Source organism: Epinephelus moara, chromosome 4, assembly GCF_006386435.1.
Source record: "Epinephelus moara isolate mb chromosome 4, YSFRI_EMoa_1.0, whole genome shotgun sequence".
NCBI lineage: Eukaryota > Metazoa > Chordata > Actinopteri > Perciformes > Serranidae > Epinephelus > Epinephelus moara.
Window position 1 is genome coordinate 36,936,926 of NC_065509.1, and position 14,097 is coordinate 36,951,022.

Sequence of the window (14,097 nt, forward strand, 5' to 3'; positions counted from 1 at the left end):
ACATGGTATGGAATTTCACTCATTGGGCATTCTCTGTGCTGCCATGCCACATCCATGGATCTTGGGCTGTTACATTAGACTGCAGCAGTTTTGTCTGGGTGTACAATTCCTTGCTTTATAAAGGATCATGTAATTCCTCAGTTTCAGAAGTAAGACTGGAGGTTTTCACCCACCAATTTGTCACTGAAATCCTTAAACCAAGTGGCATACATATGTCAAGAGATTACTTCACCTATGTCTTTTTTGTTCCTTAATTTCCTGCAACTGAGTGATGCATCTTATGTTTTGCTAAACTGACACTTGTTGCAATAGAATTATTAAAAAGGCTGAACTGCACTCAAACAGGTGTAATTACCTCACTCTATGGGCAGATTTGTTACCGTGTTTCAAGAGAGATCTGGATTTTATGATTCACTTCATGTCCAAAGTACTTCAGTACAGCAGTGCACTAACTGCCTTGTAGTCTATTCCTATTGAAGCAGGTTTTTCATCAGAAATGCTGTCTTCACTCGTCATTAGAGCAGGAAAAACTGCACCACAGGGCTACATGGACTGCTCTGACTCTTTCGAGTATTTTCCCATCATCCTTCATGTGTTGCTATCCTCTCAATGCTTATGGCAGTGGATTGGAAACTTATGTTAAAAAAAAAGACAACACCATAAAAACTGCAGATGTTGTCTGTGATCTTAATCCCAAGCAAATCTGCCATGTCCGTAATTTGTCAGGTAAAAATTCCACTGCCAAGTACCTGCTATACACCGATCAGCCAAAACATTAAATCCACTGACAGATGACATGAACAATACTGACCATCTCGTTACAATGTCATGCTCTGCCGGGAAACCTTTGGTCCTGGCATTCATGTGGATTCATACCACTTGAAGTACTTCACTCATCCAAACACCGCTGCGGACCAAGTCCACCCCCTCATGGCAATAACACTCCTTGATGGCAGTGCCCCCCTCCAGCAGAACATGCACCATGCCTCACCACAAACAAATGCTCAGAAACGCCCTGAAGAACGTGACAAAGAGTGCAAGGCATCAACCCACCTCACAACCGACATGTCTCAAAGAATCCTCCACCGACACCCCAGTGCCAGACTCCACGGGACACCCCCAGAGGTCCTGTGTCCATACCTTGACAGGTCAGAGACAAGTCTGATGCAAGGAGGCCCCACAGTGGTTTAGAGGTACCTCTGGGGTACTGGCACATCCCACGAATGCTCGATCAGATTGGGATCTGAGGAATTTGGAGGCCAAGTCAATGTGTTGAGCTTTCTGTCACGTTCTTCCAGCCATTCCTGAGCAATTTTTGCATTGTTGGATGCAGAAGGCTCATCACCCTACACAGCATGGAGAACCAATCACAGAAAGATCAAAAGCGCGAAGCCAGAGCAAATTTCTAAAGATGATATTTGAGTAAAATACAGACTTTACTTATTCCTTGTGAATACGCCATATGAAACATAAACCTGGAGGGGTAACTTCTAAATCACATGAGGTCCCCTGGTAATACTAGACAAATGAGAATAGGGTTTAAGTCTCAAGCAGCTGCCAGTGTGGTAAGTCACAGTATTGTTGTCGCACTGATTTTAAGAACGAGTCTTGGCATTTATGTTGTGTAATCTTGTAGTTACGGAATGAAATACTGAATTGGCTCGTAGTATTTAAGAATTAGAAAGAGAGCATTCACCAGCAGTGAGTAGTGTTACGCAATGTGTTTATTGTTTATCCACAAATCCCTTTTGGACAAATAGTAGAGAGAGAATTTCCAGCGGTGGGATCCTACCAGATATTTTTAGATTTGTTGCTCATTTTATCCTCTGCCTCCTTGTGTGTGTCCTCCCTTTTCCTCCTTTACGCCGTTATTAATCTATCCTTTCTTCTCTCCCTCGCTCCCCAACTCATCTGCTCACCTCTCCTGATCCAATTCTGTTTTCAATCCCCATCCCATTTTCCCCTCTCATTGTTTCATCTCCCTTTTTCACTTCTCACCTCTGATCCTCCTTTTCTTTCTTCATCTCATTCAATGTTCGTCTCCTTTCTGCATTATGTCTCGTAAATAAATTGTCCCTCATTCTTCATTTCATTCCTCCCCCTCGCTGACCCCAGGCCATCTACTACGAGATAGGCTTCCTGGTTTGTGCAGCAGTCGGCCTGCTTTTCACCATTCTGGTGCCGATAGTCGGCCTCTTCTTCTGCATGTGCCGCTGCTGTGACAACTGCGGCGGCGAGATGCACCAACGCCAGAGGAAGAACGCGGACTGCCGACGAGGCCTGTTGGGAACGCTGCTCTTCTCCACCTCACTGGTCATCACGTGAGTATGACACATGCATACACACACATGACACACACGCATGGGGATAACAGCTTGCAAGCAGACGTGAATTTTTTGGTGCGTGCACACAGACACTGGAATTAAATGCAAACTACACCTCAGTCATCTATATTGTTGTACTCATGCACACACATTCAGGCAAAAACATACAGTACACGCATGCACCACTGGTCACTGAGTCTGTTACACACACAAACGCATGCACATACACACAAGGTCATCATCTTTCCCCATCCCCCATGCTGTTTGCTATATATAGTAAATTCCTACTGTAGATATTATGTGGCAGCACCCTTCATACTTGTGTTCAGGCTAAGCAATGGTCGTTATAATCCGCAGGAGATTCACACTGAAAGATTTAATTTACTGTGGAGGAAATTCTTCATTCATGTCAGTGCTAACATACTAACAAACGACTCTCAAATCCACAACATACCCTACAATCATAGTTATTCTATATGACTCACATGGTTCAAAAGAGGGCTACAGGACAATTCCATCTACACCTTACTATTCTCCTTGGCTTCCTTATATAATAATTATAATACTTACTGCATCTGCCTTCAGGGTTTATTATATTACCGCTCCAGCTGTCATTTCGCCATTTAACATGCACATTTTAAGCACTTGGCTCATGATTTTTATCCAGTGGGAAATGCAGTGAATCCAGCACTAGAATTAATTCCTACATTTCCAATGTTCCAAACTGTAGTAACTGTGATTAATTGTAGTAATCTAGGAATTTAATAGATAGTACCTCCAGCTATTTCTGGCCTTGGTATGGTTCTCCGGATACTCAGACCTCTCATACATATTTTATACATGAAAACAGGCAGCTGCAGGCCAGCAGGGAGGTCATGACTTCAGATGCTTTTAATATTTTTCATTTATCCTACAGTTCTTTAGGGTAAATGTTCTTAATACTGCAGAGCCGACATCATGGCCAGTGAGAAGTAGAAGCAAAGAGAGTTAAACTGCAGAAAGTTGAACTGCAGATGATGGAAACTGAATCAGAGATTGGTGGATTGACTACATTGTAAATGGATCTTTTCTTTTCTATCATTTCTAATCATACTAATCAATCCAAATCCAAATCATCAGACTTGCTTGACAGTGTTTTGCTCATCTTCACAGTAGACACACAAAAAATAAGAGTTTTCATGCATGAAAACAGGCTGCTTCAGGCCAGTTACAAGCATTCAAGGAAGTTAGCGCAATGTAGCATCATAACTGTAGGATAAGTCATCACTTTGCTGAACTTTCACATTCAATATTGGAGATCTTAAAGCTGTAGTGCGGGACTTTTACATATAAATGAACATCCCTTACATTTAAGCCCTTGCTAAATGAGTTTACACAATGCTGAATGAGCCTGTCGCCACCAGGAAAAGAACTCTGTTTTGCAGTTCACTTGAGTTTTGGGTGTCTGTGGTAACTTTGCCGTGCTGATGCACCAGAAGTGATGTGTTTTACATCAACAAGCCAGAGCTAAAGGGGGCAGGAATGACTATGCTAAGCTATGGCAGAAAAACCGTATCCAAGAAAAGTTTCAGGAGTGGATATTCCAAATAAAAAGAAACTCTGCATTCAGATGAAGAAACAAAGTCGTAAACAGACTTGTAGAGAGCGCTTCTGAGAGTGGGTGAGATGCAGCGAGCTCACCTGCAGGCATATGCCATAAGCATGCGTGAAAAGCGTTTGGGTAATTACTCACACTGCCAGAGGGGGAGACAAAAATTCCACACCCCAGCTTGATGTTGCATTCATGTGGTATCGGAATAATCAGGAAAATGAGGTTCCAACTGGGGAAATTCACGTGAAGACTCTCTCAAGTCAGTACAACAACTCAGAAAGCTGGTGAAAATGTTGCTGACTTTTGTGTGATAAATGCAATAACATGGCGGACAAAAGTAGATGTTTGGTTGATAGTAAACTTTTTATCAATTCAAGTATTGACTATAATTTTTTTCTGTAATGAGTAATATGGTGTTAGATTGTGACCATAAATTGCTGTCCAAGTAGAGTGACCCAGATTAGTGAGTTAAGTCATTTATTACCATAAACCCTGACAACAAGTCAGATAAAGTGATATTTTAGTTGTTTGGGGGAATATGCTGATGCAGCAAGAAGTCTGGGGAAAAGAAAATTACTTTGTAATATAAAGCTATTGTCAAACAAATACTAGAAACAGCTATCAACATGTTTAAATGCTCTGAGAAAAACAATACAACAAAATCTTCTTTGTGGCATCCATGTTGTTTCCACATTACAACTATATTCTAATGAAAACACCAAAGTTGGAAGACCAACTTCTCATCTCGGGAAATGGGACCATCCCAGAGCATGTAAATACAGCAATACCGTATCTACCACTTAAAGTGGCCCCCAAATCTTGTTGAACTTTTTTCCAAAGCTGGTTCTATCATAGTAAACTCTTTTGGCCATGACCAACCAAAACTCTACCCTACTCACTACATAGGGAGTTCTATGTAGAGGACAATATAATGAGCTCATCTGCAAGATGAAAGAACACTTTCAGACACTGCTCAGGTAATTTTCTCTGCACCGTTAATTACGTCAAAAAAGATGTCATATCAACATTGGCTGGTAACAAACCATAACAAATACTGCCATTCATATCTGTGATAAAAACATGAAATTATACTGAGCGCATTTTCTTCAAATTCATAAATAACGTTACAGAGTACTTTGTGGCCGTTTGTTTTGTTGTGATACTGCTCTGCTCACAATAAATAAAAGCCTATAAATAACATTACACTGACAGACAGCCAAGAGGACAGAGTGCAGGGTGACTGCAACCTGTCCCACTAATGTACGTCATCTTCTGTTAAACCTTTGTTGTGTTAAAGTTTGTTTTACCAGTCTGTCGTGTAATAACTTGGTCTCAATATCCGACCCATATTGTCCATCTGTTTGGCGCAATGCATGATGGAATATATTGCTTGGTGAGTGACCTTTGGTTGTTCACTACAGGGTTCCTACACATTTGGAATTTCAAAATTCCATACTTTTCCATACCCTAACTTCCAGACTTCTCGGCGTTGTTGTTTTTTCAGAGAATATGCGACATCTGAGTAAATATATCAGTGTATCATATTTCACATCATATTTAATCATTCTTAATAGGCGATTTTAGCCAAGTACCATAATGGCACGCAAATAAAAACTCAGGTAAGTTCAATGTCTGGGCTGAGGCAAAAAGGTTGGGACTCTGGGTGCAAGCGATGCAGTAACAAGACGTCGGTCTTTTTTGCTTTCATGTGGCTCAGAATCGCCTTCTCCCCCATGTTGGCGATGTCAAACGATTTCACACAAAGCTTGCATCTAGCTCTGTGTGTGAATTGGGAATCCTTGGCCAACCAGTATTTATATACAGTATTGTCAAGCCATCCATCCAAAAACTTGCATCTACCCATTGTGAACCACGTGAAACTCGTCTTCTTGTCGAAGGTGCAGTGTTGGAGTGAAACTTGATACCTGGGGGGCTGGAGGAGGGTCATGGGGCAGCGGACTGGACATACCACTTGTCAATCAGGTAAAAGGGGCAGTATGTTTTCTGAGATGTTTGCTCTCACATAAACTGTGCTTGGCCCGGCATAAAACACAATCCGGATTGATTAAATTATTTTTGGAAATACCTAATTTTTTATTTTAGAAAACAGTATTTTAGAACAGTGGTAATCGTCTGGAAACATAAATATTTTTCCATACTTTATATTTCATTTTCCATACTTTTTAATACCTGGAAATTGATCAAATTTATTTCCATACTTTTCCATACTTGCGTAGGAACCCTGTCACTACTTTCTATGGTGCATTGTGGGATACTTTAAGTCCACTATATAAGGTATAATCATTCCCACTGAACATTCAGACAGCACTTGGTGAACTCATTAGAGAGTGGACTATGTAGTGAGTAGTGAGTGATTTCAGACAGAGCCATAGTTTTCTGTACATTGAAAGGTAACAACAGAGCATCTTCAGAGCAGCCAAGTTCATAATCCACCTATATTGCTATTGAGGATATCTTAATGCAGCTCAACACTGAAACACAAAGTGGTAATTTTACGTTAAAAAGACAGTTACTTTAGAAGATTTGTTTAAATCAAACTGCTAAAGCCACCTATTAACTTCTGATAAGCTTTGGAATACATTTTTGCACCACACAAAACTGGATTTTTTTTTTTTTCCATCGCCTTTATTTGAAGTGCATTAGGATTACTGCTCTTAATGGCCAGTATGAACTGAATGAGTGATTACAGCAAGCAATGCCTATTATAGTGTTCATGTGGGGACCTGACCTGGGGAACCTATCCTTTAAGACTTTATCCTTTGTGAAGTAAGTGATGAGATTCCAGCTCGAATTGCACACAATAATGGAAAACTTGGGAGGAGTGGGCTGAAAATGTTTGGGAGTAAAGCCTGAAGTTTACTTTGTGCTTCTATGAGGCTATTACATCATCTCACTGAAACTCATCTCTCAGAAAATGGACCACGGGAAACTCAATCCACTCTCCACTCTGTTTTATAGTCTCAGCGGTACAAGGAGTAGCCGCTGGGGATGTAGCCACAGTACAAAAGGCTTGGGAGAGCTGCGTTTGCCTCTTGTGCTCGGACTGAAGGGATCCAGGAGTGTACTTAGTTTGATGTTCTTTGACTTTCTGTCTTCGTTGGAACGAAGCCCGGCTATTAGAAATTCCAAGGCAATATCCTAGAAGCCCAGACGCAAGAGTTTGAGAGCATCCTCAGAGCTCTTATTAAATCTCCCCAGCTACCAGGCAGAGACGCTGCAGAGGCTCTAATGAAGCAATTACAGGCAGGAGAGGAATGAGTACCGAGCCCAGGCACAGACTGCTTTTTACTGTCACTAGAAAGCTGACAGCGAGGCACTGAGGAGTGGCAGGGGTGATATTTATTTTCCAAGTAGTGTTAAAATCGGATTAAGAGGGGTAAAAGACACCCAGGTAAGGCTGAGGACAATAAAATGGCTAAAAGGATGAGAGAGGAGAGTAAATGCGCCCAAAACAAAATTATATTCACCAAGCCTGGACACTCGGTGATAAAGTGTAGGGCATACAGCACACCTGACAATAAACAACCTGCCACTCTGCATGGTAATACATGAATTATTTGCCTTACATTTTTCTGGCAACATATTTCTAATAGTAAGCAGTAAATGTTGTAGTGTTTCTGCTCTACACTTCAGACAGGACTGTGTTTTACTTTCCTTGGATTTCCTTATAATTTATCACATATTCACTTGCTCGGCGCTCTGCTGCTCCGTCTCCACAGTCAGTGTGCCAAGAGTGCGCTCTGCCACTGTGATAGCGCGCCGAATTTACGAACAGTCCAGTTTGTGCCAGAGTGCGCAAAGGCACTCAGAATGAGTATTTCTGAATTCACTACTTGCGTCATCTTCCTCCATTGTCTTCCTCCAAACAAGCCAACAGAACTTGCTTGCTGCCGCTATCTAATGTCTGTGGAGAACTGTTTTGCCTCCAGCTAAACCCTGCCCTCCAAAAAAACGTCATACTGTTTACTGACTGTAAAGGGGTCTTTATCGTAACTGTCCAGCACAGAAATATAGGGCTGTCTTCACATATTGGAGTCAGATCAGTAGAACACTATACAGTTGAGGGGGCTCCAGTGGAGAGGCGCTGAAACATTTCTTATGGTATTTCTATGTTAAAGTGTCTGGATGTAGTCAGTGCAATACTTTTATAATGATACAATTTTTCCTGGGATTTATGTGACAGAATCAGAGCAGGAGATGAGAAGAAAATCTCACTCTAGCATCGGCCATTTCTCTGAAGGTGTCAGGGTCAAGTCCCACAGGAGCTGCCAAAAAGTCATGGTTGTAAACGTGAATGAGTAATATTCACTGGGTTAGAGAAGTGCTGTGGGGATTTGATTCACACGGCTGCCAGTCATGCTGAAAATGTACACTCCTGCTCACATGCTCTGGCTACAAATGCGCTGTCTTGGTAACAAGGACAGGCTTGTTGTCAGTGTGTGATCAAATCTACCAAACACACAGCTGACATGACAGCAAGTTCGGGACAGAGTTCAGTTTCAGTACTCTGTTTTGTACTAGAGGCAGAAAATTGGGCTCAGCTTTGTCAGGATAAATATGATGACAAGATTTTGTAGATTCAATCAGTATATTTACATAAACACTAATAATTTCATCAGAACCAGATTAAGGCAACACTCTGATTAGTGCAGCTGCATTATTACATTCACCAGGTTAAGTCAGGTGAATGAATCTTGAAATCTAAATAAATATAAACTGATTTACAAGCCTGCGTTAATTACAAGTCCTCAAATTACTGTGCCATGTAATTACATTAGACTCATTTCTTCCACAGCTATGAGACTTGGCACAGACCAGGAAAAGGTGATTGAGAGAAACAAAAGTGTTTCAGTGCACCGTCAGAAAACATGTTAGCAGTAGTGGAAAATCAAAGTGAAGTGTGTAACCATCACAGATTACATCCTCCTCCACAAAACAGCCATTTAGACACAAGTTTAGAGTGAGACAGATTGGAATTGTTATAATGGTGTTAGTGATGATGCGGTAATACTGATTGAACGTCTGCAGCCTTGTTATGTTTGGTCTGATGAAGCCAGCAGTGCTGAACTTAAATAACCCAACTCACCTAAAATAGTATATATATTTAGTCTTTGTTTTTTATTTGGTGCATATTAATAAACATTGTATTAGCATCTATATGAATACATTTTGATTCCCCTTAAGTAGCTTGAAGGTTGAAAACTCCATTTATTCCACACTGTCTGACGGTTTATTACCTTCTGAATCAGCTTGTTTTCATTGTTTATTGAAGCTGATTTATGTTCACTCAGGGTGAAATATTCAAACTCAAGACCCTGTGTGTTTTATGGCTGCACTGTTACATCAAATGGAAATATTATGAACATCTTTTGAATAATTTCCATACATTATTATACCTTTCATCAAAAATTCGGCATGACATTTTGAAGCTTCAGGCTCTACACTATTTTAAAATAAGCGTCTGCCGTTTTGAACAATGTTTGGCTGCACAGCATGAATTTATAAAGACTGGTTGAAGTATAACTTAAAGTTATACTATGCAGGATTTAAAAAAAAAAAACAATGTATAGACTCATACAGAAATAATTCCTCTTAATCATCACTTATGTTCCACTACAGGTGTGTCACGGTGTATGTATTGGCCCTGCCCTCTGCCTTTATTTTCTTTTTTTTCTGTGTTTTGGATGTTTGTGGGCGTGTATCCCCACAGCACTCAGGTGAGATTGGGGCTTTATCAAAAGGTAGCAACAAGTTGTCAGAACGTAAACAGCAGACATCGGAGAGACACAGCACTGAAAAATAAAACCCACAAATATAGCGAGGCGAGGTAGGCCATTACCTTCGATTTTACTGGCTAGTGTTTTTACAAACAGTAACTGACAATCCTGCATAGAACACCTTTAATTCATAAAGGTTAGTGAGAGAAACAAGACAAATTTGTGTTTCCAGATGAACTGTGCAAAGCCTTGGCAAATGATCCATCTAAAAAGCCTGGTAAGACCATCCTGATGATGTGAGTTCAACACTGTGTTTTGATCTCTGTCTGGACTCTGTGCAGCCCTTAACACTTTCAGGCAGCAGGAGTGCTCACCTTGACAGACAAATTCTGTCAGCCGCGGAACATCTTCATCACTGACAGAACCAGTGGATAAATCAAGCCAGAAGAATGATGAAAACGTATTTCCCTCCAAGAAAGTGCATACTTATATTCTTGTTTAATTGTTATTGACCCTATTTCTGCGATAACTTCACTTATTGCTGTGTTTACTAACATCAGAGTTAGTGCTTGTTGCTTTGGGAGCCACCATTACAGATCCGCAAACTGTGGCCTGCATTTTACGTCACCAACTGCCGCTCCATCCCTGACTGGCTGCTTACAGTCAACTACAGTGCAGATCCCTGAATGGCTCTGATTGGACTGGAATTTCTGGAAAGCATTTGGGGCAGCACAGAGTCCAGACTGATACAGACAGCTAAAAAGAATGCTGAGCTGACACCATCAGGATGGTCTCACCAGGCTACCACTGAACTTCCATATGAACAAAAAGGGAAAACATCTCATTATTACACAGCTTTGTTGAATACTTAATTCTGATTGGTCAATGGCGGCATTTTATGGTTGATTATCTCCAAAAAACAAATTGTTGCTGTAAACAGTCTTGATCATAGACACTTAACGGAAGCAATAAAATCATTTTTACATTCATATTTTGTGTTAAATTATTGATTTCTTTAGTAAGCAGCCGTGTAATAAGTGGGATAATGTACAGCAAGCTGTTCATTACTACAAAAAGAACCCCAACAGGTTGATGCAGAACCCCGACGCAAAGCATATTTGTTCTCTGTTAATCCTCTTGAATGTGATCACAGGTGCTGTGGTACTTGTGATGAACAGCAGCTCCTCAACACTTCTCAGTGGTTACATCCGTCTCACCGCCAGCCCATGTGTATTTGTGTGTTACTAATGTATCATGTCTTAGCTCATGCATAAATACCGGTACATGTAGTGTGTCATAAAACGGCATGTTGCATCATGCCTGCCAGCTAAAGAAAGGCCACACCGTACATTATTAAAAGAACAGCAGGAGCTATTTCAGTCTCTACTAATCAGCGCTGATTCTACATGCACAGGTTTATAATGATAAAATGACAGATAGAAGATAGTTCCCTCCGTTCCGGCCAAGTGGAAGACCTCTGCCTCATGCTGTTACCCAGCATGCATTTCAGCAGTCTATTTCAGTCGCTGGGTGTCCAACACTATTAACACAAAAGGTCCCAACATTATGGGCTTAGTAATTCATGCTAATCATATGGGGTCTAATTAATGATAATGCAGGCAGCAGTGAACTGAGCACTGAGCAGCCTGCACTTTGAATCTCAGTCAGTCAGTTTAGATTTCAGGAGTCTGTCTTCAAATGAGATTTTATCTGTCTGAGACATTAACACAGGGCGTAAGACGCATACCACACCATCTCTAGCCTGACTGCGGCTGGTGATATTTCTTGAATGTCTCTCACTCTCAAAGTCTCCTGTCACCCTTCACGACTTCACTTACTATCAACTAAGGACCAAGTGCCAAAAACACAAGCTTAAAAAACAATTAGAGCTAACAAAAACATTGTGATAGAAAAACTCTCTAATACAGAATTTTGATAGATATTCTCAGATATGTTGTTGCACCCCCGGATTCCAAAATGTCCTCCTAGCCAATAGAATAGCAGCTGTGTCTCAGTTCAGGGGCTGCAGCCTTTGAAGGACGCGGCCTTCGTGGTCGACGTTGGCCATGTCCTTTGAAGACCGCATCAGCCAAACCGAACGGTCTCTGAAATGGGACGTCTGCTCTGCGTAGGATTTCCCAGTTGCATCACCAGCTGCTCTCGCCCCGACCGGTTGGTGTTCCTGATACCTAGTAACCAGCTGCGCTTGGCGAAAGAAGGAGTAAGCTGTGTGCTTTTAGCTAACAGTAATGTTAACAACAGTTAGCCGTTAGCTAGTTAACATCTGTTAGTTAACTTAATATATAATCGTCACGGGCGCGCAATGCATCTTGGGATAAGCTGGGCCACAAAGGATACATCCGTTGCGTCCTCCATATTCTGGGAAAGAAGGCTGCATTTCTCGGCTGCATTTGAAGGAGCCTTTGAAAAGGGACGGCCTTGGTCGCGCCGATGTGATGCAATCGGTCCTCAAATGCAGCCTTCAAAGGCTGCAGCCCCTGAATTGAGACACAGCTCGTGTCCTAACTGGATACGAGCATCAGACTACAGCGCTGCATCACATTACATCTGATGCTCTCTGTCCACACTAAATCCGTTAAATATGGAACTCTGTCACGTCATGTCAACGATCCACTGACCTACCAGCTGTGGTCTCAGAGTAACCACTGAAAAGATGTGTGAGTACGTACTTCCTTATTATTCATACTCACAATAATACTATCGCAGGTAACTTCATTGTCATCATTGTTGTAGCTCCCATACTACATCATACCTCCATCTCCACTTTGTAAAACAAGCTAGTTTGCTAGCATCCCACACAATTCTTACCAGACACATTCATCTTCCTGGTGATCTCCCTCCAGCCAGATGCCAACGTATTTAGGTTTTTGTAGTAAAATAAGGAGGTGTCCTGTTGGTAATTCCTCGTTTAAACCTCGTGAATCAGCCTATCCTCGTTAAATGTGGAGTCCAACAAAAGTTCAGCTCAAAACGGGCGCTTGCGGGCAGTTAGGACAGTCAAATAGAAAACAACGCAATCAAACAGATTTAGTTGCTCACGCTTGCTTGCATTGCATCCAGTTAGGACACGGTGTAATGGGATGTTGGAGGTAATACATATGATTTTACTGTACATAAAAGTCACCAATCAACACACAGTGACACAACAGTCAGCGTTTGCCATCGGGAAAAATAAAAACAAGACAAACAGAGGTAGAATGGTAAAAAGCTGTTTCACGATCAACTGCATAAACAAATTCAGGATCTGAGGATTTTACGTTTACATATAAAGCTGAAGAGACAGATGCAACATGATGCATACTTTCTAAGGAACAGTGTAGGATACTCTGAATTAAACAAGATCTTTACACACTGCCCTTCAAGTCAGAGTGATTTTGATCAGACTAACAAACTCTACCTTGAAATAGGACCAGCTTTCTTTATGCCTCCAGGCTGTGCTCAGTGACATGATATTCCCACCTTAAACTACATATTAACAAACATGTCGGTAAACTCAACTTTCTGGTCACATTTAATGTCCACAAACCACTGTCTGTCGCATATTTTTTATATATTTTTTTCCAATGTCTGTTTACCCTCCTGGTGTTGCAGCTTCGTGTTTTAGAGTTGATAGAGAGGTGAGTGGTACCACGTCATGTCAATTCATAACCTCAAGAGCAAAACCAGAGTGAATCAGAGAGCAGTGCGACAAAAACATGAACATTTACAAAGTTTTTAGTTCGCTTCTGCCTTGGGACAGTTCTTTTAAAAACATAACCTCTTTGGGAGGCGAGTCATCTGTCAGTCATTGTGTTTGAGTTTGGTTTTAATAGACTGTGTGGGCTTTCAGAGGGATAAAAGGCTCACAGTAATTCCACTGTTATTTATGTGACAAAAGATATTAGCACAGAATTCTGCTAAATTATTAATTAAGTGACCCAATTAATGAGCAGAAACAATTTTTCATCACTGGTCCACTTGTTATTACAGTGAAGAGCCAGCACCAGGGGCGAGATGTATAAACAATGCATACACCATATTAACTGGTATTTATAAGGGAAGAATATGCAGTGAGACCCAGTGGACACATGATTTTAGCTGAGATGGTGACAGGTGATATTGTAGGGATGAGATTGAATTTAAGTTGATAGACGGGTAACGTTGTAAGGCTGTTTTCCAGTTTTACTGATTGTGCTATTATTTTTGCAGGCTGCAAAGTGTTCTGTAAAATTTTAATCAAAGGCACATATATAACGTTAACTTTAAACTATTAATGGTTGATGAATTTCAGCATAATTATATTTACATTTGAGCCATTATCTCCCTTTTAATGACCGATTTATTTAATCCTGAATTGTGAAGCACTTTGTAAAGTCAGTTTAAACATAGGGCTTTGAATAAATCATCCTTTTTGACGTTTAATAATAATGATGATGACGGAGAT

General features: G+C 41.0%; 1 protein-coding gene across 3 annotated transcripts in view; it reads left to right on the forward strand.

Annotated features, from left to right (window-relative positions):
• prom1a (prominin 1a) overlaps positions 1 to 14,097 on the forward strand; it is a 112,433-nt gene that overhangs the window by 47,570 nt on the left and 50,766 nt on the right. For all 3 annotated transcript variants that reach the window (XM_050042854.1, XM_050042855.1, XM_050042856.1), the window contains one exon: positions 2,116 to 2,321. In XM_050042854.1, coding sequence (XP_049898811.1) covers positions 2,116 to 2,321 — 206 coding nt within the window. The remainder of the gene's footprint in view (positions 1 to 2,115; positions 2,322 to 14,097) is intronic.